Source organism: Magnolia sinica, chromosome 18, assembly GCF_029962835.1.
Source record: "Magnolia sinica isolate HGM2019 chromosome 18, MsV1, whole genome shotgun sequence".
NCBI classification, from domain to species: domain Eukaryota; kingdom Viridiplantae; phylum Streptophyta; class Magnoliopsida; order Magnoliales; family Magnoliaceae; genus Magnolia; species Magnolia sinica.
The window spans coordinates 30,602,613-30,630,135 of record NC_080590.1 but is presented as its reverse complement, the minus strand read 5'-3'; the positions used below and the strand labels follow the sequence as shown (position 1 = coordinate 30,630,135).

Sequence of the window (27,523 nt, the reverse complement as noted above, 5' to 3'; positions counted from 1 at the left end):
CTGAATCTAGAACATAAATAAACTTCAATGAGTTTGCTTATCTACACTGAAAATGGGATCTCCCACTAATAGCTGCACGCATTCATAGCATCCACAGTATCTATAGAACCATTGCTTCACATGGACACAACAAACCAGCTTGCCAAAGAAATGCAAGAAAAAAAATATATCATGACTATAACAAGGATCATCCGGAAGGTCCAAATGCACATCAAAACCTTCAAACCAATTGTTCTTGTATTCAGTGATGCATTGATGATGGATATCACCTAGGATAACCTGCTGGAGGGTACCCCGATGGAGGGTAACCTGCTGGAGGGTAACCTGCCGGAGGGTAGCCCTGGGCCTGAGCCGGAGGTGGATAGCCATAAGGCTGCCCATATGATGGTTGAGGTGGATATCCAACTGCAGGGGGAAGAGGCTGATCTATACGAGACATCTGCTGAATTGGGGGCACTGCCATCACTGGTGGGCCAAACATGCCATCTCTTTTATCCATTTCAATCTTGTGCTGTGTCTGCAATATCCCACCACAATAACATCAATCAATTCAACAAGATGTGGATACTAGAGACATTAATATGCATGTAACGTGATTATTGCTTACCTGCATGCATGCACAGACCCTGCAAAGCAAAGCAGGCAATAGAATCAGTGAAAGATTTTGCAACTGCTGGACTGAGGACAGTGGGTAGGGACAGTAGGACTCACGAGCAATAGACAGCATCGGCCAAACAGGACAGCAACTGGGAAGCTTGTTGAATTTCATCACTTCCGACAATCATTGCAACAATTGAAAAAATACAAGCAATTTGTTGCAGGCAGAACATGAATCCCTACAATACATATTCATAAACAAAGAACAATAAGTTAACCAAGCAGATAAAAACTAGTTCACTTTCAACCGCCAATTCATAAACAAAGAAAATTAAGTCAACCAAACAGATAAAAACTAGTTCCCTTTCAACTGAGAGAGAGAGAGAGAGAGAGAGAGAGAGAGAGAGAGAGAGTACAATGATGCAGTTATCAGTGTTGTCTGTATATTGAACTCATCTTGCAAAAGAAAACGGGTTGAGACAACTGGAGAGAGAGAGAGAGAGAGAGTACAATGATGCAGTTATCACACTGTGTTGTCTGTATATTGAACTCATCTTGCAAAAGAAAACGGGTTGAGGCGACTGAATTTCCAAAGCATAGAAGGACCTGAACACAGACAAAGAAAAGTATGATCAATAAATAGAAATGCAGAATATGTCCAATTTCATACAGACTGCATGTTCTAGTCAGGGTGCTACTTATTTTTCTAATTATCAAATTTGCAACAGGTTTCCTTTGGGAGAATGGTTATCCATTATTTCTTCGATGATAGTATTGCCTCAACAACATCATTTAGCACCGCTTTATGGTAGGATATGCTTTATGTAGAATTGGAATAAACTTTGTTAAATTAAGTGTTCCAACCTTTTTCCTTTATTGAAAGGCAAAGGAATGATATTAAAAAGAAAGGCAAAGAGAAACATCAAAGCCATGAAATTATACAGAAGAGGACCAAAATAATCAAAAGATACATATGTAGATCCCTCAAACTGCCTGCTTCAGGGACGAAGCCCACTCAAAAACATCCATTTTAGCCTTCCTAAAGACCTCATCCAGGAGCTGTGGGGTATTTCAGACACATTTTTCATTTCATTCCTTCCAAATAAACCACAAAACTGCTGAAATGAAGAGATGCACAATTTTCATTCTACTTCCAACTCCACCTGCATGCCAAGGCAAGAACAGGGACACAATCGATGCCAGCATCACCCAAGAACTCTTTCGTACAACGTGTCTAGCGAATTCACTATGCATAAATAAATGATCAGTTGATTCTGCATCTTGAAGAGAGATGATGCAAGCATTTGGGATAATCATGTTCCTTTTCTAAAGGTTATCTATCATAAGAATCCCTCTGCCTGATTTCTCTGGCCTCCACAACCACCCATCTCACTCTTGTCTTGAATGAAATGATGTTGGACTTTTTCATGAAACAAGGTGGTAGAGAATTTTTTTTTTTTTTTTAAAGGCCCCATTAATGGATCTCCGTCCATGATCATGTCATGTCTCAAATACAAGAAAAATACATTTATATACTCATACCTATGCATGGAAGAAAACCCACCCATTTTTGCCCTTTTCGATCTCTCAAAGAGAGTCTTTCGCCAATCTATTGCAGGTTTAGGAATCCAAGAAACCGTGACAGATCCTCTAGTAGGGGCCAAGGGTTGACTAGAGATGTTAGAGAAGTGGACCCCACACTTGGTGTGTGGACTTGTGGAGCTTTAAGGGTAGGGATGCCCACTCTTCTGTCTGTCCCTTTTCTCTCTTTCCACTCTCTCCTCTCTCATACTGGACATCGAAGGTCTCTCTCTCTCAATAGGATCATGTAAGGAGGATATTAAGGTTTCAGGCATACACAATAGTTTCAGTGCACTGTCACCCCACAGGATTTCTACATATCCTATGAAAGAAGCCTGCCCATTTTTGCCCTTTTTGATCTCTCGACGCAGAGTCCTTCCCCAATCTATTGCAGGCTTAGGAGTCCAATGAACCATGACAGATCCTCTAGTAGGGGCCAAGGGTTGACCAGAGACATCATGGAAGTGGACCCCAAACTTGGGTGTGTGGACGTGTGGAGGTTTAAGGGTGAGGGCGCCCACTCTTCTGTGTCCCCTTTCTCTCTTTCCACTCTCTCCTCTCTCATATGGGACGTCCAAGGCTTTTCACTCTCTCTCCCTCTTGCAGTAGGATCATATGAGGAGATCAAGGTTTCATGCATACACAATAGTTTCAGTACATTGTCACCCCATAGGATTTCCGCATACCCTACTATAAAGGAAGTCTGTCCACCTTGCTGATCCATGCACACTAACCATCTATTTCCTTCCACTATTGGTGGTCACCAAACTTAGGTAACTCCCATGCCACCCCAAGGTCTAGATCAACATATCTTAGCCATTGAATCTCCATTGAGATTGATTGAAAACAAATCAATAGTTAAAACTCAAAAGTTAACAGTTGAAAGCCTACGGAAACCATAGGTGTTGATCAGAAATTAAAACACCTTATGGATGATTCAAACCTCAAGATCAGCCCAATAATCTAGTGTCCTGGGCAAACAAAGTGGTTCCCATTTGGATCATGTGTACCTCAATGAACTTGATTAATTATCCCCAACATCACCCACTTCTAGTAATCATGCAATGGCCTTGTAAAGTGAGCCAAGGGACCATCAATCAAGCCATCTCAGCCCACACATCCTCGGGTCTTAAGTATATGACAAAACCAGTGCAAACTGCAAGCATAAATCTGGTCTGACATGATAGGCCTTATAGTAGATAAGTTGCAAGCTTGCAGCCAATCCTACAAATATAAGTGACCAATGTTCCCAAGCTAGGGAACCATCTATGGTGCACAGAAACACTTACGTGGGGTTAAGGAGAAGGCACATTGACACCAAGTCAAGCCCGATGGTGGAGACCGTCCATTCTGACACCAAGTCAATCCCCTCATATAAGATGACATATGAGCAAAGGTATGCCTAAGTACCTTCATAGTCATGCCCAAGACACCGAGATCAATGGACCAAAACTCTCCCTTGGCCAATGGTCATCGCGTCCAACCTCAAGAGTCTCCAAGACTCGGGGGGTAAAACCTCACAAACCCATAAAGATGACGAACATGTTCCACACATAAACTAAACCATACGAATGATTAAAGATCAAATCATATCCAAGTCAATGTATAGCTGGGTCTATGAGCAACCAAATATTAGTTTTTCAGGGCACATCCCCAACAAGCGATCCAGCCAACAAGCTAAGCATCATCTCTTTCGATTCCTCTTCCGTTAGATTCCTATGGCATGTGGGGGGTAAGAAGCTCACCAAATACCCTCCAAAAACGGGATTCAGGATCCATCGCCAACCACGACATTGCCTCTCTTAAAGCCAAAAACAGTCCTAACTACAGCCTTCTAAGCCCCCGAGGCTCGTTAAATAGCCCAGCCTCTTATATACCAGCCTCCAACCTGTTTCCATAGATTCTCGCTCTCCGTTCCAAATTCCCAAAGCCATTTACACAGCAAAGCTTGATTCACATAGTAAAGGTCTCTAATTCATGCTCCACCTTCATGCAATGGACCTGTTTGGATTTGGGCAAAGTTGTGTTGCAACTAGCAATCCATGGCATGTTGTCAAGGTTAGCTGGTCATGGACCTGTTGTTGTTGGCTAGTTGTTTCACCCCGTGTTTGTCAAACACCCTGGATTATGGACTGGATAGATAATAGATTGTTCCACATGTGGGGAAACTAAAATTTGTTTGGTGGCACACATACATGTGTATTTGCACATGTGACACATGCCACCTTTTTATGCTTGAAGATTGATGGTGGCACACATGAACATGTAGGATGCTTGAACTTGGACAGTCGCAAACGTGGCACATTGACACATGTCACACATGAGCACAAATAAATATGATCCTCATGTGCATGGAAATGATAAAGTGTTCTTCACAAGTAGTTCCACCTGTCTGCTACAGTCACATGCCCATAAATACTTGTCCAAATGTGCATTGGTTCCCGTGCATGGGGGATTTGGCAAACTGTTGACATTTACGATTGTCCATTACTATTGGTTGGGACACAACTTTGGCCAAATCCAAACAGCCCAAAGGCTTGCAAACTTTGCTCCATTTCAACAAATGAAATTTATGCTTGTTGTCCGTACCTTTCCACAAAAAGTCCCGTCTGATTCTTTCAAGTCTGCTAAGAGTTCTTAGCCAAACACTGGAATAGTGACATGAAATACAAAGGCATATTGAACATGGCTTCTTTTATCAAGGTGTCTACCTTTAAGGGATAGAACATGGATTCCTTTATCAAGCTTCCTTTTTATTATCTCAACAACTTTATCCCATAAGTTTTTGGCCAGCTTCCCAATGGAAAGAGGAAGTCCCAGGTAAGACAAGTAAGCTTTCCAACCTTGCACCCAAACTTTCCTGTAAGACTCGACTTCCTCCTCTTCTATTCTAATCCCCAAAATCTCTTCTATGGATGTTGATCATGAGACTCAATACTAACTCAAAGCATCAAATAACTTTCTGAAAGTTATCCACCTGCAAAGCTTCCACATCATAAAACAAGAGAGTATCATCTATGAATTGTAGGTGAGATATTTAGAAGGATGCATTTTCCACCTTAAACCCATTAATTAGGCCGCTTGTGACACTTTATCCATCATTCTGCTTAGATCTTTTGCCGCCGCCACAAACAAGAAGGGGGTGATACTCGATCTCCTAACCAAAGACCTCTCAATCGCTTGAAAATTCCTTCAGGAGATCCATTAACTGGAATTGAATACCTAATCGATAAGACAATTTCCAAATCCATCTCCTCCATTTTACACATTCTATCCATTGTCACATGTAGTTGAGAAATTTCCAGTCCACGTGATCATTCGCCTTTCCTAGATCCAACTTACAAATGATTCCCTTCTTCTCCTTGTATCTAGAAGCAATGCATTCATGAGCAATGAGAATACCATTGAGCATTTGTCTCCCATGTGTAAAGGCCCCTTGCACTCTGGATCTGACATTTCCCAGAACCTTATGGAACCTAGAGGCAAGGACTTCAGCTAGAATTTATACGGTCCACCTATCAGACTATGAGACCATTAGATAAAACTTATGTTCAACACTTATCACTGAAATTTGATATTTTCAGTGATTTTCACTAATTTAGATCATTTGGCAAGTCAAGTTATCAAGTGCTTAAATTTATTTTCACTGAAAATATGGGTCTTTTTTCGGCCCCCTCCCTTCACTTAATGCGGAAGGCTGAATGCCGAAAGGTTTTCACTGAAAATATGGGTCTTTTTTCGGCCCCCTCCCTTCACTTAATGCAGAAGGCTGAATGCTGAAAGGGTGGTGCATTAAAATTTATTTTCACTTTTGACTAAAATATCCCTAAAATTATTTCAAAATTAGTTTTCAACACGTAATTAATTTTCAGAGCTTATTTTTCAGTTTATCAACCGGCACCTATACGTCTCTGGTTAGAGATGGAATAAGAATTTCACTTGGACAAAATCAGGTAAAATAGACTCCAGCACAAGATTGAACATGACAGAATCGTTCTAGCCCAAGAGTCGAAAGGACTGTTCAAGAAACCTTGAGAATAAGAAAATGCTGATTTTTTTCAAAACAAATTTCAAAGGGAGAACAAAAACCTAATTTCAGATTGTGATTAAAAGAAAATGGTACAATTAGAATTTTCTCAAACCAACGTTGACTAATCCACCTCTGTAAAAGATATCTTCCCATCTTTTAGGAATCTCCATAGTTGTTTATTAGATTTGCATATAGGACATCAGCATATAAAGTTTACTTCAAGACATGTCGTCATCAGATTGATCCACATCACCAATTCATAACAATGGACCATCATAGTAGCGTCCATGTCACTGGGAATTATGAAGACTAATCCATCTCTGTAAAAGATATCTTCTCATCTTTTAGAAATCTCCATAGTTGTTTATTGGATCTGCATATAGGACATCAGCATATAAAGTTTACTTCAAGACATGCCATCATCAGATTGATCCACATCACCAATTCATAATAATGGACCATCACTGGGAATGATGAACTATCATGTCAGAAAACAGTTACAATCTGCTTGAGACAATTGGATCAGAATCCATGTTGTCATGGCACTTAAGATACTCCTAAGAACAGGAGCACAGCACAGCAATTTACTTGCCTTGTGAGCTGAGCTAAAATTGGACATGTGACACAATTGTCCACAATCTGAGCAAGATGTTCAACAGGTGTGCTGCAATGGATGGACCATTGTGCTGCACAGTATTAAACAATCATATCAATCCAATTGGTAGACCTTTACCTGTTCAATGCTAAACATCACCAACCTTCTCTCCCGAACATTTAAAGGTAACCAGTCAGATGTTATTATGTAGTTGGATCAGAGAGATAATTACTACCATGATCCATGCCCATGGTGGGACACACAAAGAATGGCTGGGATAGTAGACAGCTTTCCACATGTCCGATTTTTGTAGGAAGTCACAAAAATGAGTGTCTGTGTATGGTGCACTGAATGGATAACTCTCAAATCATAACTCTATAAAATCTTAAACATAAATGAAATTCATCGAGTAAAACACTACATTATAGAACACTTTGCAGTGAACTTGTATAACGAGGTCATGACTTTTCCAAAATACAGGCTATTTAGCTGCAACATTGTTATGTAACAGGAAACTAACCCTGCAAATGCTCACAGCATCTAAAAAATATCCATATGTACATCTAGATTTGTGTAAAGTCGGTCAAGGCTAATCTCATTAAGCTTATGATTTGCTATTACATATTAAAGCATGCCGCCATTTCAAAACTTACTGCTCCCTGTGGATAAAATGAAGAGAAACAACAAAATGGCCCAAATATCGAAAGCTAGAACCAAATGATTGATGGAAAATAAAATAAAAAAGGCCATGGAACTAGTTCTTGTCTTCACAACTGCAACATTGTCTAATCAGCACAAATGTGCTACGAGAAATAGAAGACAACTCTACAAGTGTTAATGTGACGTTGAATGCCAAGGAAAAACACATTCATCATGATAGAGCAGCAGTCTCAACCATCAAAGAGATCCATCTCCTGACAAGGGCAATCTCATTGTCTACAACCCCCAGAACTCTCCAAATGGGTTCTCGAATAACAACCACATCTTGAGTCTTATCCCAGAATGTGTTGCTCAAAACTATCTCCTCAGCCATCTTTCCCATATGATTACAGTCTTATACCAATTCACCCACTCAGCAAAGGTGACTAGGTCTTTCAGCATGCTCTCATATGCTTATGCAAGCTCTCCAATGCAATGAAGTTTGTAAGGAACCATGTACCCCTTGGCCGAACAATGTCCCCTTAACACATTTTTTGCATCTCTTACAACAACAACCAAGTGTGATTATAGATGAAGTTTTCCACAATCTTCCCGCCTTCAATCACACTCCTCACAGTTTCCCTTTCCCTTAGTTTGACTGGAGCATTAAATCAATGCAGTGAATTGCACATGGAGTCCAGCAAGGGTTGTACTTCCTCATCAAGTCATCCCGAACCTTAACAAATGCACTACCATTACTTGTGACAATCTGAATGACATTCTTTTACTCCACCCTACATATTGTATGCTTCCTTAAACTTATTTAACGCATTGATGGACTTATACTGTCAGCGCTCAGCAATATACCATGAAATTGATTGTTGACAATCAAATAGGCACAGTCCATCCATCACACAAAAAATGTAACCCTATATGTGTCCCCCAACGGATTCCAGTCCTAACTTACTCCCCCAAGTAATGCCTCGTAATCTAATGTAACATTTGAACTTCACTCCATGTTGCCCTTTACCAATCATATTTCTAGAATGTGGACTAGATGCTGCATTTGTGGCGGTTGTACATGAAGAACTTCAAAATAGACAAACTCATCCTCTCTCTCATATTCTGTCCACTCTAAATATCCTTCAATCGCTTCTGCTTTTCACCCTAATCCTTGTACAATGATGGATCCATGGGTGGATCCGGCATCCATGTGCTCTAGGTACAACATATAACAGGCCTTGATGTCGCAGCCCCTAAAGTCCCACCGCCCCCTACTAATGCCACTACCCTCGCATCTAGACCCCTCAAACACAGGCCTAGATTCCTCAAATTGTTGAATTTTCTCCCTATCAAATGTTGTCTGCATAGGATCAAAAACAACCTAGTTATGCGACACAGTGTCCCACTCTGTCACACAGTCATTAGGGTATATATCTCAGGCTGTCCTCATCGTAATTTAGGTTCTCATCCACAGTACCAAGTCCCCATACAGGATGGGGCAATTCTTCAACGATCTCCCTTTTATGTGCTTTCCACTCCTATCTGCTTACAACAACTTACTGTAGCGCTTCATCTGCACTCTCAACTCCTTCGGAATGTTAGGATAGTTTGCTAAATTATGATACCTGCCAAATGCTCCTGCAACTGGGAACTCCACCCCTCGACACATGATTACAATAATTACAGATGGACGCATGTCTATTCCCTTCAGTTGGCCATCAATATTGTCAACAGACATCAGGACTTCCTCCTGACATTCTAGACTAATTATAAAGAGAGAAAACAATAATATAGGTTAGAATAGCAATCAATATGATTTTGTTATTTCTGTAAATTAAAATTACTTTAAGTTGATTAATATTTCAAATAATCAATATTTTTATACCACAAATATTAAAGTCTCCCTATTACATATTTATAATATAAGTTTGTATGTACATGCAATCTACATAAACACTTCATTTTTTTAAAGGAAATCATCCTTCTTTAACATGACACTCACTTGATATATTTTAAGGAAATCAACCTTCTTTAACATGATACTAGGCAATTAGAAACCCAATCCGCATATTAAGCTAAGACAGAAAACTTGATCAACACCTTTCCATTTGTATATATCATAGCTAAAATTGCAGAAAGCGAGAAATCAAATAAGATTTAATACCTCAGTGCCAAGACAAAATTCAGGACATCGACTTTCTCCACACCTACCGCTGCATGGCAGGTACCCGGCACAACATACATACCTAAAATAACAACAAACAAAAATATGACAAAAGCCCCTCAAATTTTCATAAACTGAAATGCAGAAGGGAAAAAAGTAAAATGGCAATTACCTGGACATATCATTATAAAGAGCTCGTTTCCTGAGTAGGTATGATGCACATGGCGCACTACAATGAAATAGTGAGTGTTAGATAGGAGACCATGAAGAAAGAATATCCTTCGCAATCAAATAAAAATCATTTCATGCATCAGACCAGGGAAAAAAAAATGCAGAAATTTGTAATCTTTTCAGCCAAAAATAGCGTTGTGATTGTAGTAGATGCCGCTTTCAGGGAAAAAATAATAATAATAAAACGCGTAAAGGAATTAGAAATTTATTAAGACTCTGAATTGGAAATATGGCCATCCATAAGCTTGGCATGTTTACCTACAAAATCAAAATCAAGCTATTCAACTCCAAAGATCTTTTCATGATATTTTCAGCAAAAAATATCATGAAAAAATGCAAGAATTTTGTGATCTTTACAGCCAAAAATAGCATCATGATTGTACTAGATGCAGCTTTAAGAAAAAAAAGCAAAGATTTTAGATATTGATTAAGACTCTGAATTGGCAATATTGCTATCCATAAGCTTGGCATGTCAAATAATCAACTGAAATGAGTAGTGCACAACCTGATCTGATATAGCACATCCCATGGCAACCCCAATCCCCCAATCAGGATTGGGCATATCTTGGACTTGCCAAAGTGAATTATGGTTTGAGCCCAAGTAGACCATTATCTGGTTGAGCCAAGCCAAGGAAGTCCAAGTTTGGCTCGGTAGAGGCAAGTTGCATTAAAATCTAATCAATTGAGTCAGGTCCTTTTAGGTTTCGAACCATGGAGTGGTGGATTATTGTTATCTATTGAGACTTTGATGCAAGACAATTAACAAGCTGCACTAAAAGCTCAAACTAATAGAGCATGGCGAATCAATCCCTTTATCTCATAGCTCAGGCCCCACATCCCATGGGTTAGGACCTCGGCCGAACCACCCTCGTGGGCCCCACTTCACGTGGGTTCTGCTTCACACGAGCCGCCCGCCTCACATGGGCCACCCACCCCGAGTGTGCCCTTGCATCCCACAAGCCACCCCACTCGAGCCCGGTGTGAAAATGCCCCTGCATTAGACTTTTATTGTTTTTATTTATGCTTATAAGAATATAGTATTGTCGTTGAATCTGACGCTTCTCTATGAGTAGAATAGACTTGGTATCTCATTTGCCTGCACTAATTTCTATACCTGTCTTATGGGATCTAAGGCAACTAGTTTCTTGAATGGGGGCAGTCCAATAGCGGTAGAGCCTTTAGCCATGCAGAGGCTGGATTCTGGTGGGGAACAACATAAGCGGAGCTATTCACATTAGCAATGAGTTCCATACCTATTACTTCTAATGACAATGGGAACTCAGGAATCTGCTACTTCCATTCAGCGAATATGCAGATTCCCAAGCAGCCATACAGAGGCCAGCATTGATCAGTGGGTCAGCAATATTATACAGCTTGTAGTTAGAGCAGTGGGTCTCTCTTTCAACAGCAATGGAGGAGACATGGCAGCCCTGTATCGTCTCCTAGAAGAAGGTGATAAGGTCAACAATGGGGTAACAAGTCCGGCATGAGGGAAGAGGGAACTTCTCAGGCTATCTTCAGAAGTTGATTACAACCATCCAGGGGACAGTCGGAAAGGCACACCAGGATGCAAGGGAGGAGGGCTCCTCTTTCTCTTTTAGTAGCTAGTCCAGAGTCAAAATTATGGAGTGCGGAGTCAATCGGTTGTAAATGAAGGTCTTCTTGTGGGTACGCAATCACATTCTATCATGTATTCTAGGATGATGTAAAAGGCAACATGAAACATGATGGTTTTCATTCCAGAGTTTACGAGAGGGGCAAATTCTCTAAGGACATTGGTGCGTCTTTCATTCCTTTGGTCCCTAAGGAAGGGGGTGGAAGGTCTCCAAAAAAATTGGCTTATAACTTTAGTTGAAATCCCATACAAGATCTTGGAAAAGTTTTTGCATCCAGGTGACACAAGGTTCTTGGTGGATTATTCCAAAGGCTCAAGGGAATTTGTATGATAGACATATTCTGGATGGTGCTCTAATCACTTGTGAATGCGCTAACTCTAGGTACAGGATGAGAGACCACGCATAATATGCAAGTTTGGCATGAAAAAATCTTCCGATCACATGGACTAGAAATTTGTTACAACATGCTCAGAAGGATGGGCTTTAGGGAGCGATGAAAGAATTGAATGACGAAATGTATGAGATCAACTTTTTTTTACCTTGGTGAATGGATCTCTTAAAGGTTTCTTTCGAGGGATAACGAGGTCTTAAGCAAGGGGTCCCTCTCTCCCCCTTTCTTTTTGTGGAAGTGTGGTTGAGGATCATAGTAGGATGCTGGGTCAGGCCAGGGGGGTTGGTTGTTTAATGCAGACTTTCAGATCTCTCATCTTCAGTTCATGATGACACCATCCCATTTATGAGGTCAACAATCTACACAAGGTTACTCATTGCTTTGAAGAGGTATTGGGGTAAAAGATATACATTCAGAAGAGTGAAAATTGGGCATTCAGCTAGCTGAAGAAGATCTAAATTTCTTTGCTCAGATTTTTCTTTTTTTCTTTTTTTTTATGTAAGCTGAGTAAGCTTTCCTCCATTTACTTAGAAATGCCAAAGTAAACAACACGATTCACCATCCATGACAATTTTGCCTCTTTCAATGGCACATGCGTTGCATTCAAAACTCATGGTTGGTTCCTAGAGTAACAGAAATAATGTGGATAGGAATTCCAAAATTATAGTAGTAGCTTGCACAGCATCAGCAGCAGCAAAAGAGCACACAAGTTGCATATTCCCATTAGAAACATTAGGCACAAAAATGCTAACCCTAGTCCCCAGATACGCTCGTAATGGTAAAAAAATATAACAAAACAGAAACAGCTTAAGTATTCTAATGTAAGTGCCATGTATAAGAAATTACAAGAGAATAATAATTAACAGAAGAAGAAGAAAATGAACTAGCTTCTATTATTTTTGTTCTCAAGTACATTATGTCCCTCAACCAACCCAACCCATGTCAGAATCCAACCATGCTTTCTGATAGACACGGTAGCCAATCAGAAGAATACTGAAGTCCTCAACAACTCTGCCTCATCCAACTTTTCTTTTCTTTTTCTTTTTTTCAAGAAGTTAGATAAATTTTATTTAAAAGTCACCAACAGGTGGCAAAGAATACAAGAAACAAAAACAACCAGCCAACCCAACCCATGTCAAAATCCAACCATGCTTTCTAATAGACACAATAGCCAATCAGAAGAATATTTTGAAGCCCTCAACAACTTTGCCTCATCCTAGTTTTCTTTTCCTTTTTTTTTTCTTCTTTCTTTCATTTTTTTTTCTCTTTTTTTTTTTTTGATTTTTTAATTAGTTACGGAAATTTTATTGAAAAGAGGCCAACACGTGGCAAAGAATACAAGAAACAAAAACAACCAGCCAACTCCAAACAACAAGCCCCTTCAGCCCAAGATACATTAACCCCACTCACGGACAAAGCCCCAAGATCTCCCTACAACCCAGTCAACACTATGACTAACATTACGGAAACATCTTCCGTTTCTTTCCTCCCAAATCGCCCAAAGACCCACCAGCAGGCACAGCCGCCATGAACCATTTAAATCCTTATCCCCAATATTATCTCTATCTCTAGCTCAGCGATACCGATAACACTGGTAGTATAAAAAATTCTACGCATTGACAATGTATCACTAAATATTCGCCAATGTATCACCAATATTTTTGACAATGTAAATTCCATGTGTCGCTTGTATTGTCAATGTATCGGTATCTCCAATGTATCGCCAATATTTTCAACTGTGTAAATTCCTGGTGTCACTTGTATCGCCCATGTATCAGTGATATTTCGAAAATATCACCAATGTATCGATATCATCAAAATCTGTTTATTAAAAAAATTCCATTTCAATTTTTTTTATGGGCATATGGTTGTACGCTGTGATCAAATTGTTAACGATATTCTCATTAATGCGACATGGGCGATATCGAGACCACATTCTTTTGTCTCCTTTTCAATTGTCAACGATTTCTCGGCAAAGTATCGCATGATGTCAATATTCTGAAATACCAATGGATGTTTGGATGGAATGTAGGATAGTTGGATGGATAGATGGGATTGATCGGATGGTTGAACTGATTTCTTATAACAACACATGCTTTTAAGCCCCCCAGTAAATGGAAATTTGTTATTTGTGCATTCTTTTTGCAATTTTTTATTCCTAAAAATGCAAATATGTGTATTTTAGCATCTCCTGAAGTTTCACTGAGTTTTAGAATGGCCTAAAATTTGGTGTGACCCCTCATCCAAGTGAGACACACGCAATGGATGGGCTGGATGTCTAAACCACATCTCACTAGGCCCTATATACAATCAAGAAGGTTTCAATGGATGGGATTCCACTCTCAATTGCTGTCTGTGGTGTGGCCCACCTAAGTCATGGATTGGCCTGATTTTTAGGCCCATGGCTCACCATGGAAGGGTGCATCTGATTGATGGGATGGATGTCCATCACACATCACGGTGGGGCCCATAGAGCTCGATCTCATGGGACGCTCCCATGAGGTCGACCTCATAGGACCATTTCCCCCGTGTGTGTGTGTGTGTGTGTGTGTGTGTGTGTGTGTGTGTGATGTATGTGTATGTATGTAATGTATATGTATTTGCACACGCACGCGTGCACGCATATCTTCTTCCGTTCTTTTCATATAACTCCATAGATAGCATAAGGAAGCTTTCTCTAAAGCACTCTACCATGAACTTTGAACGAAACCACCTCACAAACTTCAAAGAGGTCCACAACATAATTGGGAAAACCGTAAAATCTCAATCAGGCCAGCAAAGAATCACAAAATACACTGGACCATCAATCCAGCAAAAGACAGTCATTTGATTCTTCTTGTTCCCAACAGGGGAAACATATGTTCGGAGGGCCCTTTTTTTTTCTTTTTTTCTTTTTCTTTTTTTTTGAGGTTATCAAGTGTGAAATTTCAAGTGTGAAATTTATTTGCCACAGCCATCTAACAAAGAGCTTTTAACAACATATGAACATATGCCATGACTTAGCTATTTAGGTTGCTTTTCAGATCATAGTTAAAAACCCATTTGCTCAAAAGTCAACCAATTGAATCAACTCAATTGGATTACAAATTGACTCAATGAGAACTTTTTCCTGCTGATTTTTCTTCTTTTTTGTCTTTTTTCCTTCCCTTTTTTTTATTAAGTTTTTCAAGATGAGTAAAAAACTCAATGAAGTCAACTAGAGTTTTTCCCAGGTTTTCATATTTTTATTAATTTATGCTGTTATTTGAAAACCAAGAACTTAGACATGGCTCAGTCAACCAACGAGTCAATAGTCAAGCAAGTCATCCAGGTAATCTGGCCTAGTCTCTTAAATTTTGACTAAGTTCAATTAAATAATTAATAACAATAGGAAAAATAAATTAGCCTTTATATTAATAAATAAATAAGAGAGAGACAAATCATTAAAGATTTGATGCTATCTCAAAAATACGAAAATCTCAGTAACAGTAGCTTCATCATGATTGGGATATGAATAGGTCCCTACGGGCCCATTTTGTTGAAATGAAGCCCATGTTTCGTTGATATAGACCACCAGTATATGTGGTTTTTTGCTCCAAAATCTTTTGAATGGAACTCCCACTGGTGGCCTCGCTGTAGAGTTGGCATCCCCTATCCATGGCAGGGCTCATCAGATCAACAATTTGATCGCTAAGGTTGATTGTATGCCACTGATGTGTGGTCCACTAAATCAAAGGTTCCAATCATTCTAACAGTGATCTAGATTTTGTGATGGAGATGATAGAGATGGATGGACTAATGTAATTTTTTTAAAATTTACTTTTTGAAATGCAGATTTTGGATATCTATATATGATATATCTAATACAACATTCAGACATTCAACATGCTTTATTTAGGGGTAAGGAACTTTTTTCCTATGTCATGTATTGGAGGCCGAAATCCCAACTTCAAATTTTTACCAACTCCGTTGATACATTGAGTTGTACAAAACCCAGGCAAGCTTAGGCAAATGCAGCCAGTTATTGTATAGACCTGAGTCAAATAAGACATGACTCATTTTAATACTAATCAGAGTCGACCACCCAGCTAATTCCGAGTCGACTCACCAAGTTCTTAAACCATGGCTTATGCATTTCATTACACATACTTTTATACTCAAAATTATTATAAATTATTGAAATTTTACTTTCGAGTTTTTGGGTGAATCTTAACTCAGCCCAACCCAATCGAGTCTGGAGTCAAGTTTTTGGATTTTCAAACTATGATTCAGATCAATTAGAACATTAACAAAATAAGTACAAGTAAAAAAAATTAGGATGTTAGTTAAGCATATACTTTCTATCCACACACATAATTTAAATAGAAACTACTAAACAGCAATATAGAAAGTTCTCAGTTTGTTCCACCCATACATATCAGATCATAAATCAAAAAAGAAATCCATAAATGATACAATGTCTAATGTGCAAACATCAAGTAAGAACATCAACATAGTCATCTTTGATACTACTCAATGTTTTCAGCATCGACGATATTGGCCGATATATCCTATGACATATCATGTATCCCACTTATGCAATGCAAAACGCACAAATAGTATCTAAAAATTTTCCCATTGCATGGTATCGCAGATATCGCAACCAGTCCCTTACTAAAAAAATTTCGTATCAACGATATATGTCGATATCTCATGAACGTGTGGGAAGTCCAAGTAATGCAGGGGCATTTTCACACCGGGTTTAAGTGGGGTAGCTTGTGGGATGCAGGGATACACTCAGGGTGGGCGGCCTGTGTGAGGCAGGTGGCTCATGTGAGGCGGTACCCATGCGATGTGGGGCCTGGGCTATGAGATAAAGGGACTAATTCGCCATGCTCTATCAGTTTGAGCTTTTAGAGCAAGTGGTTAAGTCTCATATATCAAAGTGGTATCAGAGCGGGATATCTTGTGTTCGAGACTCCTCACCGAGGGTGATTAATGCAAGGGCATTTTCACACCAGGCTCGAGTGGGGTAGCCTGTGGGATGCAGGGACACACTCAGGGTGGACAGCCCGTGTGAGGCGAGTGGCTCATGTGAGGTGGTACCCATGTGATGTAGGGCCCACGAGGGGAGTTCAGCGAAGGTCCTAATCCATGCAGTGTAGGGCCTAGGCTATGAGATAAAGGGATTAATTCACCATGCTCTATTAGTTTGAGCTTTTAGAGCAAGGGGTTAATTGTCCTGCATCACCAAGTCTAACAGCAGAAAAATCAAAAGAAAAAATGCATCCAAACCCCTTTAATCAATGGTCATTTGGCCCCTATTTCAGCATAAGGAGTGTTTGATTAAATCATCGCCACATACACTCTAATTTTGGGATTTGGAGGACGATGGGCTGAATCGGAGAGGATGAGTACCAGCGTTATGTTAGATAGTATCTTCACTAGTATCATTCTACCATGACCTAAGGATGGTATTGTTGGTTTGTGGAGCAACAATTGTAATACCCCTTAATAATGAATTTTGGGGGTAAAATATTTTTTTTCAAAACCTGTTATATGTAAGACCTACTATAAAGAGAACTTTATAATTTTGGATCAACCTTTTCTTGTAGAGACGATCCACCTCTGTGATAAATCAACTTAGATTTAAAAATATACCTTTGGACCACTATGTCGACTACTATCTACTTGATAAAAGGACATAATTTCTATTTTTGTTTATTCACACATAATTGAAATTGCATGTTGTACGGATGTTTCTACACACACACATACACACATTGTCAGTGGAACAAGTGATTAAGATCTTAAGAGAAGATAAATCGATTGAGCGTTCAAAATCCTCTAATGAACTTCTCTTTCCAACAAATCCATTGGGTAAATAAGTTTTTCACTCCACAAATGCATTCTTGGTTGAGTAGTAAGAAGACTTACGCGAGGAGTACAAGTCGAAGGATCAAACCCTATAGTATACAAAATTATATTTTATCCAAAACTTTTGCCCTAAAGTCTTTACTTTTCTTGTATACCCGGAATCCAATCAATTGCTAAAATTGGGTGAAAACTCTACACTATATACTAAAAATAGTATAATCACACCTCAAGCTTACCACACACACCTCATGTTAATTCTCCCTTGGGGTTTATACAAGGAGTTCACGCTCCTATGGGGAGGGGTGGGACGTGAGACGTAAAGGAGGGGGGGGGGGGGGGGGGGGATAGAAAGAGTGGTGGTAACGTGAATAGTAATGGAGAACCGAAACTGCTACGAGAAGGGTCACCTCCCTAAGCGGAGTCTTAAGGACAGAAAGGATAAAAAAGGTAGAGAATCGCGAGCAATATTCCAAATATAAAAAGGGACATACGCTATACATATGTAGAAATATTTTGACAAGTGGTTCTAAATCCAAGATACATTGCATTTTATAACTGTTTTGCATACGAAGAGATTTCTCATTTAGAAAGTTCCTTCTTGATACGATGTTATTTTTGGAAAGCTTGGAAATGAATGATATTGCATACACAGTGTTCGAGTTGTCAATGTCGCTACAAGTTTCGCTGGCCGAAGATAAAGATATAATATCGTTATCACCAATAATATTGCTAATAACAGGAAATTTGGGGGAAAATGGGAAAACATGAGGGAAACAGTGGAATTTTTTAGTGAAACTTCATGACATGCCCCTAAATACACATATTTGCATATTTAGGAATTAAAAAATTGCAAAAAAAGAAGAAAGAAAAAATGCATTACATAACTGTGGGACCCACTGTGATGTATGTGCCTTATATCCACACCGTCCATCATATATGAAAGCTCCTTTTAAGGCATGATCCGAAAAATGAACAAGATCTAAATCTTAAGTGGACCATACCACAGGAAACAAATAATCATGATTAAATCCCCACCATTGAAAACTTCATGGGGTCCACCGGAATGTTTATTTGTCATCCAATCTATTGATAAGGTCACAAAGACCTAGATGAAGAGACCACACAAACATTAGCTTAATCCAAAATTTTTGTGGCCCATGAGAAGTTTTATTAGTCAATTACCACTGTTTCCCGTATTATGGTCCACTTGCTATTTGGATATGCTTATTTTTTGGAGCATGCCCTAAAATGAGCTTTCAAAACATAGGGGCAGAATGGATATAAGGCACATACATCACGGTGGTCCCCAAGGTCAGAGATCTCCCACCCACCTCAGTGGATCCGCGGATCCATTAAAGTCGTGCCCCAAAATCCCTCAAAACCGAGTGTGACTTGGGTGTAACCCCGAAACCAGCAATGTGGGTGGGACCCTAACCGTAGGGCCCACCTTGATGCATGCATTGTATATCCATGCCGTCCATCTATTTTTCCAACTTAAATTAGGGCGGCGTCCCAAAAATAAAGAAGAAACGATTTCAGGTGGACCATACCATAGCAAACAGTGGTCGTTGAATGTCCACCATTAAAAACTTCCTGGGGTCGACTGTAATGTTTGTTGACCATCCAACCTATTGATAAGGTCAGACAAACATGGATGAAAAAAAAACAAATATTTGTTTGATCCAAAACTTTTGTGGCCCATAAAATGTTTTTAATGGCCAATAACCACTGTTTCCTGTGTTGTGGTCTACATGAAATTTATATCTGCTTCATTTTTGGGATCACACCCCAATTTAATCTAGAAAAACAGATGGACCACATGAATATACAACGCATGCTTTGAGGTGGGCCCTATGGTAGGGGTCCCACCCACATCGCTGGTTCCAAGGTCGCACTCCAAAATCAGAGACAGATTGCGTGGTGTGCCACACCACCAACCTCCTTGGTGTGTTGACATCACCAAGTTCTGTGGGCCACAGATGATGCATGTGTTATATCCACACTGACCATTCATTTCACAAGATCATTTTAGGGCATTGTCCAAAAAATGAGTCAGATTTGAATCTCAAGTGGACCATACCACAAAAAGCAGTGAGGACTGAACGTTTGCCATTGAAAACTTCTTAGGAGCCTTCAGATTTGGATCTACTTAAGATTTCGCATGGGTTCATAAAACGATCTGTAAAAACTGATGGACAGTGTGAATATACAAAAAACGCATCAAGGTGGGCCCCACACGTTAAGGGTAACACCCAATAAAGTATTACCCACGTAAGACCTAATCCACTTCCCTTAATAAGGAAACGGATTGCATACTAAGTATCTAAGAGCGTATTGAGTATATTTTGTGGGGCCACCGTGATTTTGATGTCTTATCCAAACCGTTCATCCTTTCTAGAAGGAAATTGTATGAAAACACACCAAGAGTTTAGCATATCAGAAGCTTAGGTGGACCACAGCACCGGAAACAACGTGTATTGAATGTCAACCATTGAAACTCCTTGGGGCCCACAAAAATTTTGAATCAAGCTGATATTTGTGTTATCCCTTCATCCTTACCTTTGTATCCTTACGAAAAGGTTTGATGACAAATAAACATAACTATGGGCCCTAGGAAGATTTCAACGGTGGAAATCATTATTCTCACTGTTTCTTGTGGTGTGGTCCACCTAAGCTTCTGATACGCTTCAATTTTGGGCTTAACCCCTAAAATGAGTTGGAAAAACGGATGGACGGCGTGGATAAACCATATACATTCAAGGTGTGCCCAAGAGAGTTTACTCAATACGATAAAGTGTATTAAGTATATCAGTACACAACCCTTCAAAGCTTTAAAAAAAATCGTTTGCAGGAGAGGGAATTTCGCCAAAGAAAGGGGGATTTCATTTGCATTGAAAACTGTCCCATCTCAAAAGGGGGGATTTTTGACTAAGGGTTTCAAAACCCTAAATCCAACCCAAATTGGGAAGAAATCCCGCAAAATCCCAATTTTTTCATCAAAATCATCCAACTTGCGACATCAATCTTCCAATCGAAAGAAGAAAAGGAAATTTTGAGATTTTTCTTGCCTCTATCAAAGAGGGAACTATCGATCGATGCCAGATTCTCTTCTTCCGAGTTCCGATCAACCAGGTATTACTGAAATCAAAGCTCATTTTTTTTTACTTTTTTTTTTTCAATTTTTACGTATTTACACAAGGCTACAGTCGATATTCTTGGTGAGAATCCAAATTATCGACAATAACGAAAATTTCGTCAATATTCTGTAGAGAAACAAAAAATTGAGGTCTCTGTGTCGTCGATGCAGCGACACCAATATTATTGGCGATAATTCGATAATATCGCCGATAATTTAAACATTTTGCATCCATACAAGTTCCAAACGAGTGAAAGCGAGGCTGATTCTGAGTGATGAGAAATTATGAGTGATGATGAGTGAATGGAAATAGAAGGAAACTGAGGGGTCCCCAAGGTTAAGAATCCCTGTTCCTAGTGGTACAACTTAGGGTTTTTCCCTTAGAATCCAATAGGTAGTCACTACCCTCTAGAGGTCCAATGGGACGAGTGATGAGTGACTTTCTCTAAGTGATGAGTGACTTTCTCTAAGTGATGAGAGATGAGTGACTTTTATGGAGTGATAGTGATGAATGGAGAATTTTGGCCAATTGAAGAGGAATTGACTCTAAAATTCATAGTGATAAGTATATTTAACTTGTGAAAATTGAGCATGCATCAGTAGTCCTTGCAAAAATCTCTCTATATAATGTCATTTTATTTTCTTTTGTTATTATATATTCTTGTATTCAAAACTATCTCACCAGGCTATAGATAGCTCGTACCATTCAATTGATAAAATTGCAAACTGAAGAGCAAGTAGAAGTTCTCCGGAGTTGGCTCGACGACACATATAGCATGGATGATTTGCTCCAATTGAGCTGGGATTTTATGGGAGTTAGACAACTTTCTTTATTTTGGAATTACTTTAAGTTCTTGAGATTGAGTGATTGAAGTTAAAAAACAATGAATTTTATTATTTAAATTAAGTTTATCCAGTTTTGGTATTAATTGTGATTGAATATGGGAATGTATGATTAGTGAATGTTTAAAGTTCTACCTATAGTTATGTCCCTTAACCCGAGGCATTACTCTCTCTCTCTCTCTCTCTCTCTCTCTCTCTCTCTCGTCCCACCCCTCCCCATAGGAGCGTGAACTCCTCATATAAGCCATAAGGGAGAATCAGCGTGAGGGGTGTGTGTGTGTGTGTGGGGGGTCGCTCTCTCTTGTCCCACCCCTCCCCATAGGAGCGTGAACTCCTCATATAAGCCATAAGGGAAAATCAGCGTGAGGGGTGTGTGTGTTGGGGGGGGGGGGTGGGGTGGTCTGATTATATTATTTTTAGTATATAGTGTAGATTTTTCACCCAATCTTAATAATTGATTGGATTTCGGATATACAAGGAAAGTGAAAACTTTTTATGGCAAGAGTTTTGGAAAAACTATAATTTTGCACACTATGGGTAGAGCTTGGCATGTTAGACCCGATCCGGTGGATCCGACCCGATTCAAACCAAACCAACGGCCTAGATCGGTCGGGTTCGAGCAGGATTAGGCAGATCCGACCATTAATTGGATCGGGTTTGGGTCAATGTCAATTCGGACCGGACCGATCCAATTCGAACCGGACCGGAAGTATTAATAACTAATAATTTACTATTTTACCCCTCACCTGTATGTATATATATATATATATATATATATATATATATATATATATATATATATACATATATATACACACACCCACATTAAGTTTTTACCCTACCCGTCCCTCTCTACCCGCACAGTCGCACCTGAACGTGCCGAACCCTAAATTCCCCAAAACCCTCTTATCTCTACCCAAACGTCGGCCACTCCCGATCCTGATCCAGCCATTCAGACTCGTTTATCAAGTAGGAGGACCCACTCGGCCACTCAGACTCATTTATTTATTTATTTATTTATTTATTTTAGGAGAGTGACTCGTCGACCAGCCATGGCCGCTGCCAACTACACCGTCCATCATTTCAGACAGGTCGGATAGTCGGGTTTGTGAATCCAATTGGGCCGATCTGATACTCAGGTGGACCACACCACAGGGAACATTAGGGATAAGGATGCTTGTGAGTGTCTGATACTTGTTTTTTCTGTCTAATACTAGTTCTTTTTGTAATCAGTCTAGTAGTTGTTCTTTTTGTAATTAATCTGATAGTTGTTCTTTCTCGTCTAAAATGGACCGATCTGAACCTTGCCTAATCCGATCTAACTCGGTTTTCCTGACCGAGTCGAACTTAGATCGGTTCAGGCCAGCAGTGGTTAGGATCGGTTCGAGTCAGATGACCCAGACTCGGTCCCGAATCGGATCGAGTTCGGATCAGGCCATGTAGATTTCAGACTGATTCAAGTTGGACCCAATCCAATCCAACTCGGACCGATGGACAGCTCTAACTATGGGGTTCGATCTTTTGACCTATATTCCTTTGGTAAGTCTTCTTACCACTCAACAAAGCATGTATTTGGAATAAGGAGAGGAAAAGTTATTTACTTGAGAGGTTTGTTGAAAAGAGGAGTGCATGAGAGGATTTTAAATGCTCAATCCATTTTTCCTCTCTTAGGATCCTAATCACTTGTTCCACTGACAATATTTATATATAAGGAAACATACATATAACATGCAATTCAATCATGAGCGAATAAACAAAATAGGCATCATGTACTTCATCAAGTAGATAGTAATCGATATAGTGGTCCAACGGTATATTTTCAAATATAAGTTTGATTTATCATTGAGGTGGATTGTCTCTACAAGAAGAGGTTGATCCAAATTTAGAAAATTTTCTTTATAGCAAGTCCTATATATAGCAGGTTTCAAAGAAAAAAAAAAATGTACCCCAAAATTCATTATTTAGGGATTTTATAGCTTCTTTATAGTCTTACAAGGTGCCACCTAAGGTGGCAGCTTTCAATTGGCTAGTGGAGCAGAATAGAGTTCTAACGATAGATAACTTACGCAAGAGAGGAATGATTCTCCCAAACACTTGTCTGCTTTGTCTTCAGGCGGTTTATCCATTGCCCTTTCACTCTGATATTTGGTGGAGTGTCTTGCATCTTTCGGGAGTAGCTTGGGCTATGCCAAGATCCATGGAGGACCTTCTTTGCAATTGGCACGAGGAACCGGGAGGCACGATCAGTAAAAGACAATGGTGGGTTATTCTTCTTGCGGTGCTTTGGGCTTTATGGGCAGAAAGGAAGAATCGTTGTTTTAGAAACAAGGCGATTTTGCAGGCGAGGGTCTTCTCGAGGGTCCTTGCTTTCTTTAGAGATTGGGCTCCTTGATTTTTGTTTTCTTCTAATCCATAGGGCTTGGGGTTCGGCTGCCTAGGTTTGGCTTTGTTTTATCTTCTTCTAGCCCCTTTTTTTTTTGTGTTTTTTTGTTGCTTGTTGTGTTTTCTTTGTTTTTCTCTAATAATATTCTTACCTTTCAAAAAAAAAATACAGCAATACTATGCTCAACTTCGTTGATATGGAGATTGGTTTTGAACCACCGCGTAACTCTATGTGGGTCTGAGCCACAACCACACTTTATTCAAATGTATATTTCTAGTTTTCTACTTCTTCTTTTGTTTTTTAATGTATTGCTTGTGTTTCCATACATGTCTTCTTACGTTTATAAATTATATGAACCGACTTTGAATATACTTGCATCAGTTTAGTCAAACAACACATATATTAGGACCCCATATAAAGGAAACATTTTTTGTGCACTTGTTTTGTGTGATGTTTTTATTTCTAAGTGTGTATAGATGTCTTTTTTAACAATCCTTGAAGTTTCATTGAAAAATTCGACCAATTTCCCAATGTTTCCCAACAACAACGATACATTACATGATACAATTGATGTCCCATGCAATAACCAATATGTATCCATATCCCAAGGGTGTGATACATCACACGATATCGATACAAAAAACATTGGTACTACTATTGTTGTCGATGTCTTCCTTGAAGCTATTGTTGTCGATGTCTTCCTTGAAGCTATTGTTGTCGATGTCTTCCTTGAACCAAGCTATATTACACCAAAGTTTCATTTTTTAGTATACATGGACAATGTTCTCAAATTATCTCAACTTCTCTTGTCATTCTCTCTTTATACAAAAGAAACTTTACAGTTTTTTGTTTTGGAAAAGCATAAAACTCAAAAAGGACCTCCCACAAATGCTTAATGCAAGTGAGAGAAACATTATTTGGAATTGAAACTATCGTGAAGAAATTAAAAAGTAAAACAACAACGGAAAAAAAAAAAAAGTCAAATCCCTTTTTAAGGTCATTATTCCACTTGAAACATGACCTTTTTTTTATGGAACACAAGATTAGAAAGATTTCAAAGGTATCAACCTGTGAATCATAGAATTCACGGAATATATATATATAGGGAAAAGGTTCTATGTGGTCGAGCTCATGGGAACTTCCCATGAGGTCGAGCTGTGTGGGCCCCACCATGATGTATGTCAAACATTAACACCGCGCATTTGATGGGTCCCCTTTAAATTATGGGAGATCCCAAAAATCAGCCATATACAGAACTCAGGTGGGCTATACCATCTAAAATCATGTGAAGACATGCCTAAAACATATAAAAGCACTTGGTGGGGCCCACCTGAAATTTGGATGCGTCTGAAACTTGGTCAGACCCCTCACCCAAGTGGGACACACATAATGGATGGGCTGGATTTGTGAACCACATCTCAATGGGACCAACAAATGATTATGAATGTTTTAATGGAGGGTAACCCTTCTCAACTTTTGTCTGTGGTGTGGCCCACACAAGTCATAGATTGACTTGATTTTTAAGCCCTAGGCCCACCATGGAATGGTGCATCTGACTGATGGGGTAGATGTTCGACACGCATCATGGTGGGGCCCACACAGCTCGACCTCATGGGACCCATGAGCTTGACTGCATAGAACCTTTTCCATATATATATATTGTAAGATTCAATTAGGATTTTCAAGAAAAGGATTCAAGCATGAGATTTAAATCATTTCCCACATAATTCAATCGCAAGTTCAAAATCATACAATTCAAAACGAAATGGCGAGACTTTCATAACCTTGACTTCAATGAATTTTTAAGGCATAAAGTGTCATTTTGAGGTATATTCAATGCCCTAAGAAAATTACCATTGCCAGTGCTTGTAAAAAGATCTTTAAAAAAATAAAAATAAAAACTCAAATCCAATGTCTATCGAGTCGAATAAATTCAGTTAACACTGGAGTTTTTTCAATTTTTTCGAGTTTTTATGGTAATAAATAATATTTAAAATATAATAAGACGTAAATATTGTAGATTCTTGGCAATTCAAGTTGAGTTCTAATGGGGTCCTTACTCATGGCTCAGTGGTAGACCCTGTGGGTTTCAACACTGAGGTCATGGGTTCGAATACCCATGTGGTATGTGTGGGTGTGAGGGTCTGAGTGTAAATAAAATAAAATAAAATAAAAGTTGAGTTCTAATGAGTTTTTTTTTTTTTTTCCTAACTTCTAATAAATTGATCCAAGTTTCTTTTTCTTTTAGTTTTTTTCTTTTTTGTCTTATAGTCTCAAACTAGTGATTACCAAATCGACTTCTTCTAGAGTCTTCATAGAATCTGATCAAGTTGAATCCAGTAGATTTTTCCCGAGTATTTAAATTGTGGTTGGTGGTTTTGATAAGTGGTTTGTATTTCCTTTTCCTGACAGCAGGACCCATTGACAGCTTTGATCCTTGAAGCCATCGGCCCCAATAATTGTACAAACTAAGAACCCAAGAAAACTATACATACAGTCAGGCTGTGAATTGCAGGATACATTTACCATCATCCTTTGCTTTGGTTCTTACAATGCAGTAACCAATGTCGAAAAGCAGAGCAAGATCAAGTAAACATTGTCACTACATTCGAAAAAGCGTCTAGAGACAAACTGACAGTCAAATAAATAAATAAATAAATTTAAAAAGAAATTATATGGAAAATTTTCTATCCAGATGTCCATTCTTTCCATCTCATTCATCATTCTAGCATCAACGACATAAAAAAATAAACAAAAATCCGAAACAATCTCAAAGTCAACACGATGAGTCAACTCAGTAAAATTCATCAAGGCCATACCATCAGATGAAAAAACAACTAAATCTAAGAAAATTGACTAGAATCATGACTATGCACCCATCACAAATTTGATTTTCATACAATCTTTTTCTATTTTGGGAATTGTAATCGTACATTTCAATTCCCAAAATGAAAAATGTGGTATTATGCAAATCAAAATATCATCTTTCTAATTAATTAAGATTAAGAAGAAGAAGAAGATGATGAAGAGTCAGATCCCAACCCGAAGCGAACCAAACGACCAAAGTAAGTAAAAGCACGAGACTATTTACCACCAAAATGCAAAGCAGCAATCTGCAAAGATTCGAAAAATCGAGAAGACGATTTCAGTTATAGATCTCAGAAGAAGAAAGGAAAAGAAAAGAAAAGGAAAGGAAAGGGGATTTTCCGAGAAATGTTACATGGAAAATCGGCTTGAATGGTGTCCATGAGACTTGTATGCCATAGATTCCGGAAGTTCTGACGGAGCTGCATCTTGTCTAGATACTCCTGCGACGCCATCGCTCGCAAAAACCACAGATCCAATCACAGAGAGAGAGAGAGAGAGAGAGAGAGAGAGAGAGAGAGTTCAAAGAGGAGAAGAAGATGTATTGACGAGAAACGAGAAGAGTTTCGGAGAAAGGACGTTGAAAGATGGGAAATGCTTGTCTTCTCCGCCAG

General features: G+C 39.1%; 1 protein-coding gene across 1 annotated transcript; it reads right to left on the bottom strand.

Annotated features, from left to right (window-relative positions):
- Positions 1 to 16: 16 nt before the first annotated feature.
- On the bottom strand, positions 17 to 27,523 carry LOC131232851 (uncharacterized). The gene is made up of 8 exons (XM_058229345.1): positions 27,265 to 27,523; positions 27,136 to 27,157; positions 9,782 to 9,838; positions 9,610 to 9,691; positions 1,108 to 1,203; positions 712 to 836; positions 608 to 626; positions 17 to 517 (listed from the first exon to the last, which is right to left on the bottom strand). Exons 1-8 carry the CDS (start codon positions 27,362 to 27,364, stop codon positions 266 to 268), a joined length of 753 nt encoding a protein of 250 aa, XP_058085328.1. The 5' UTR covers positions 27,365 to 27,523; the 3' UTR covers positions 17 to 265.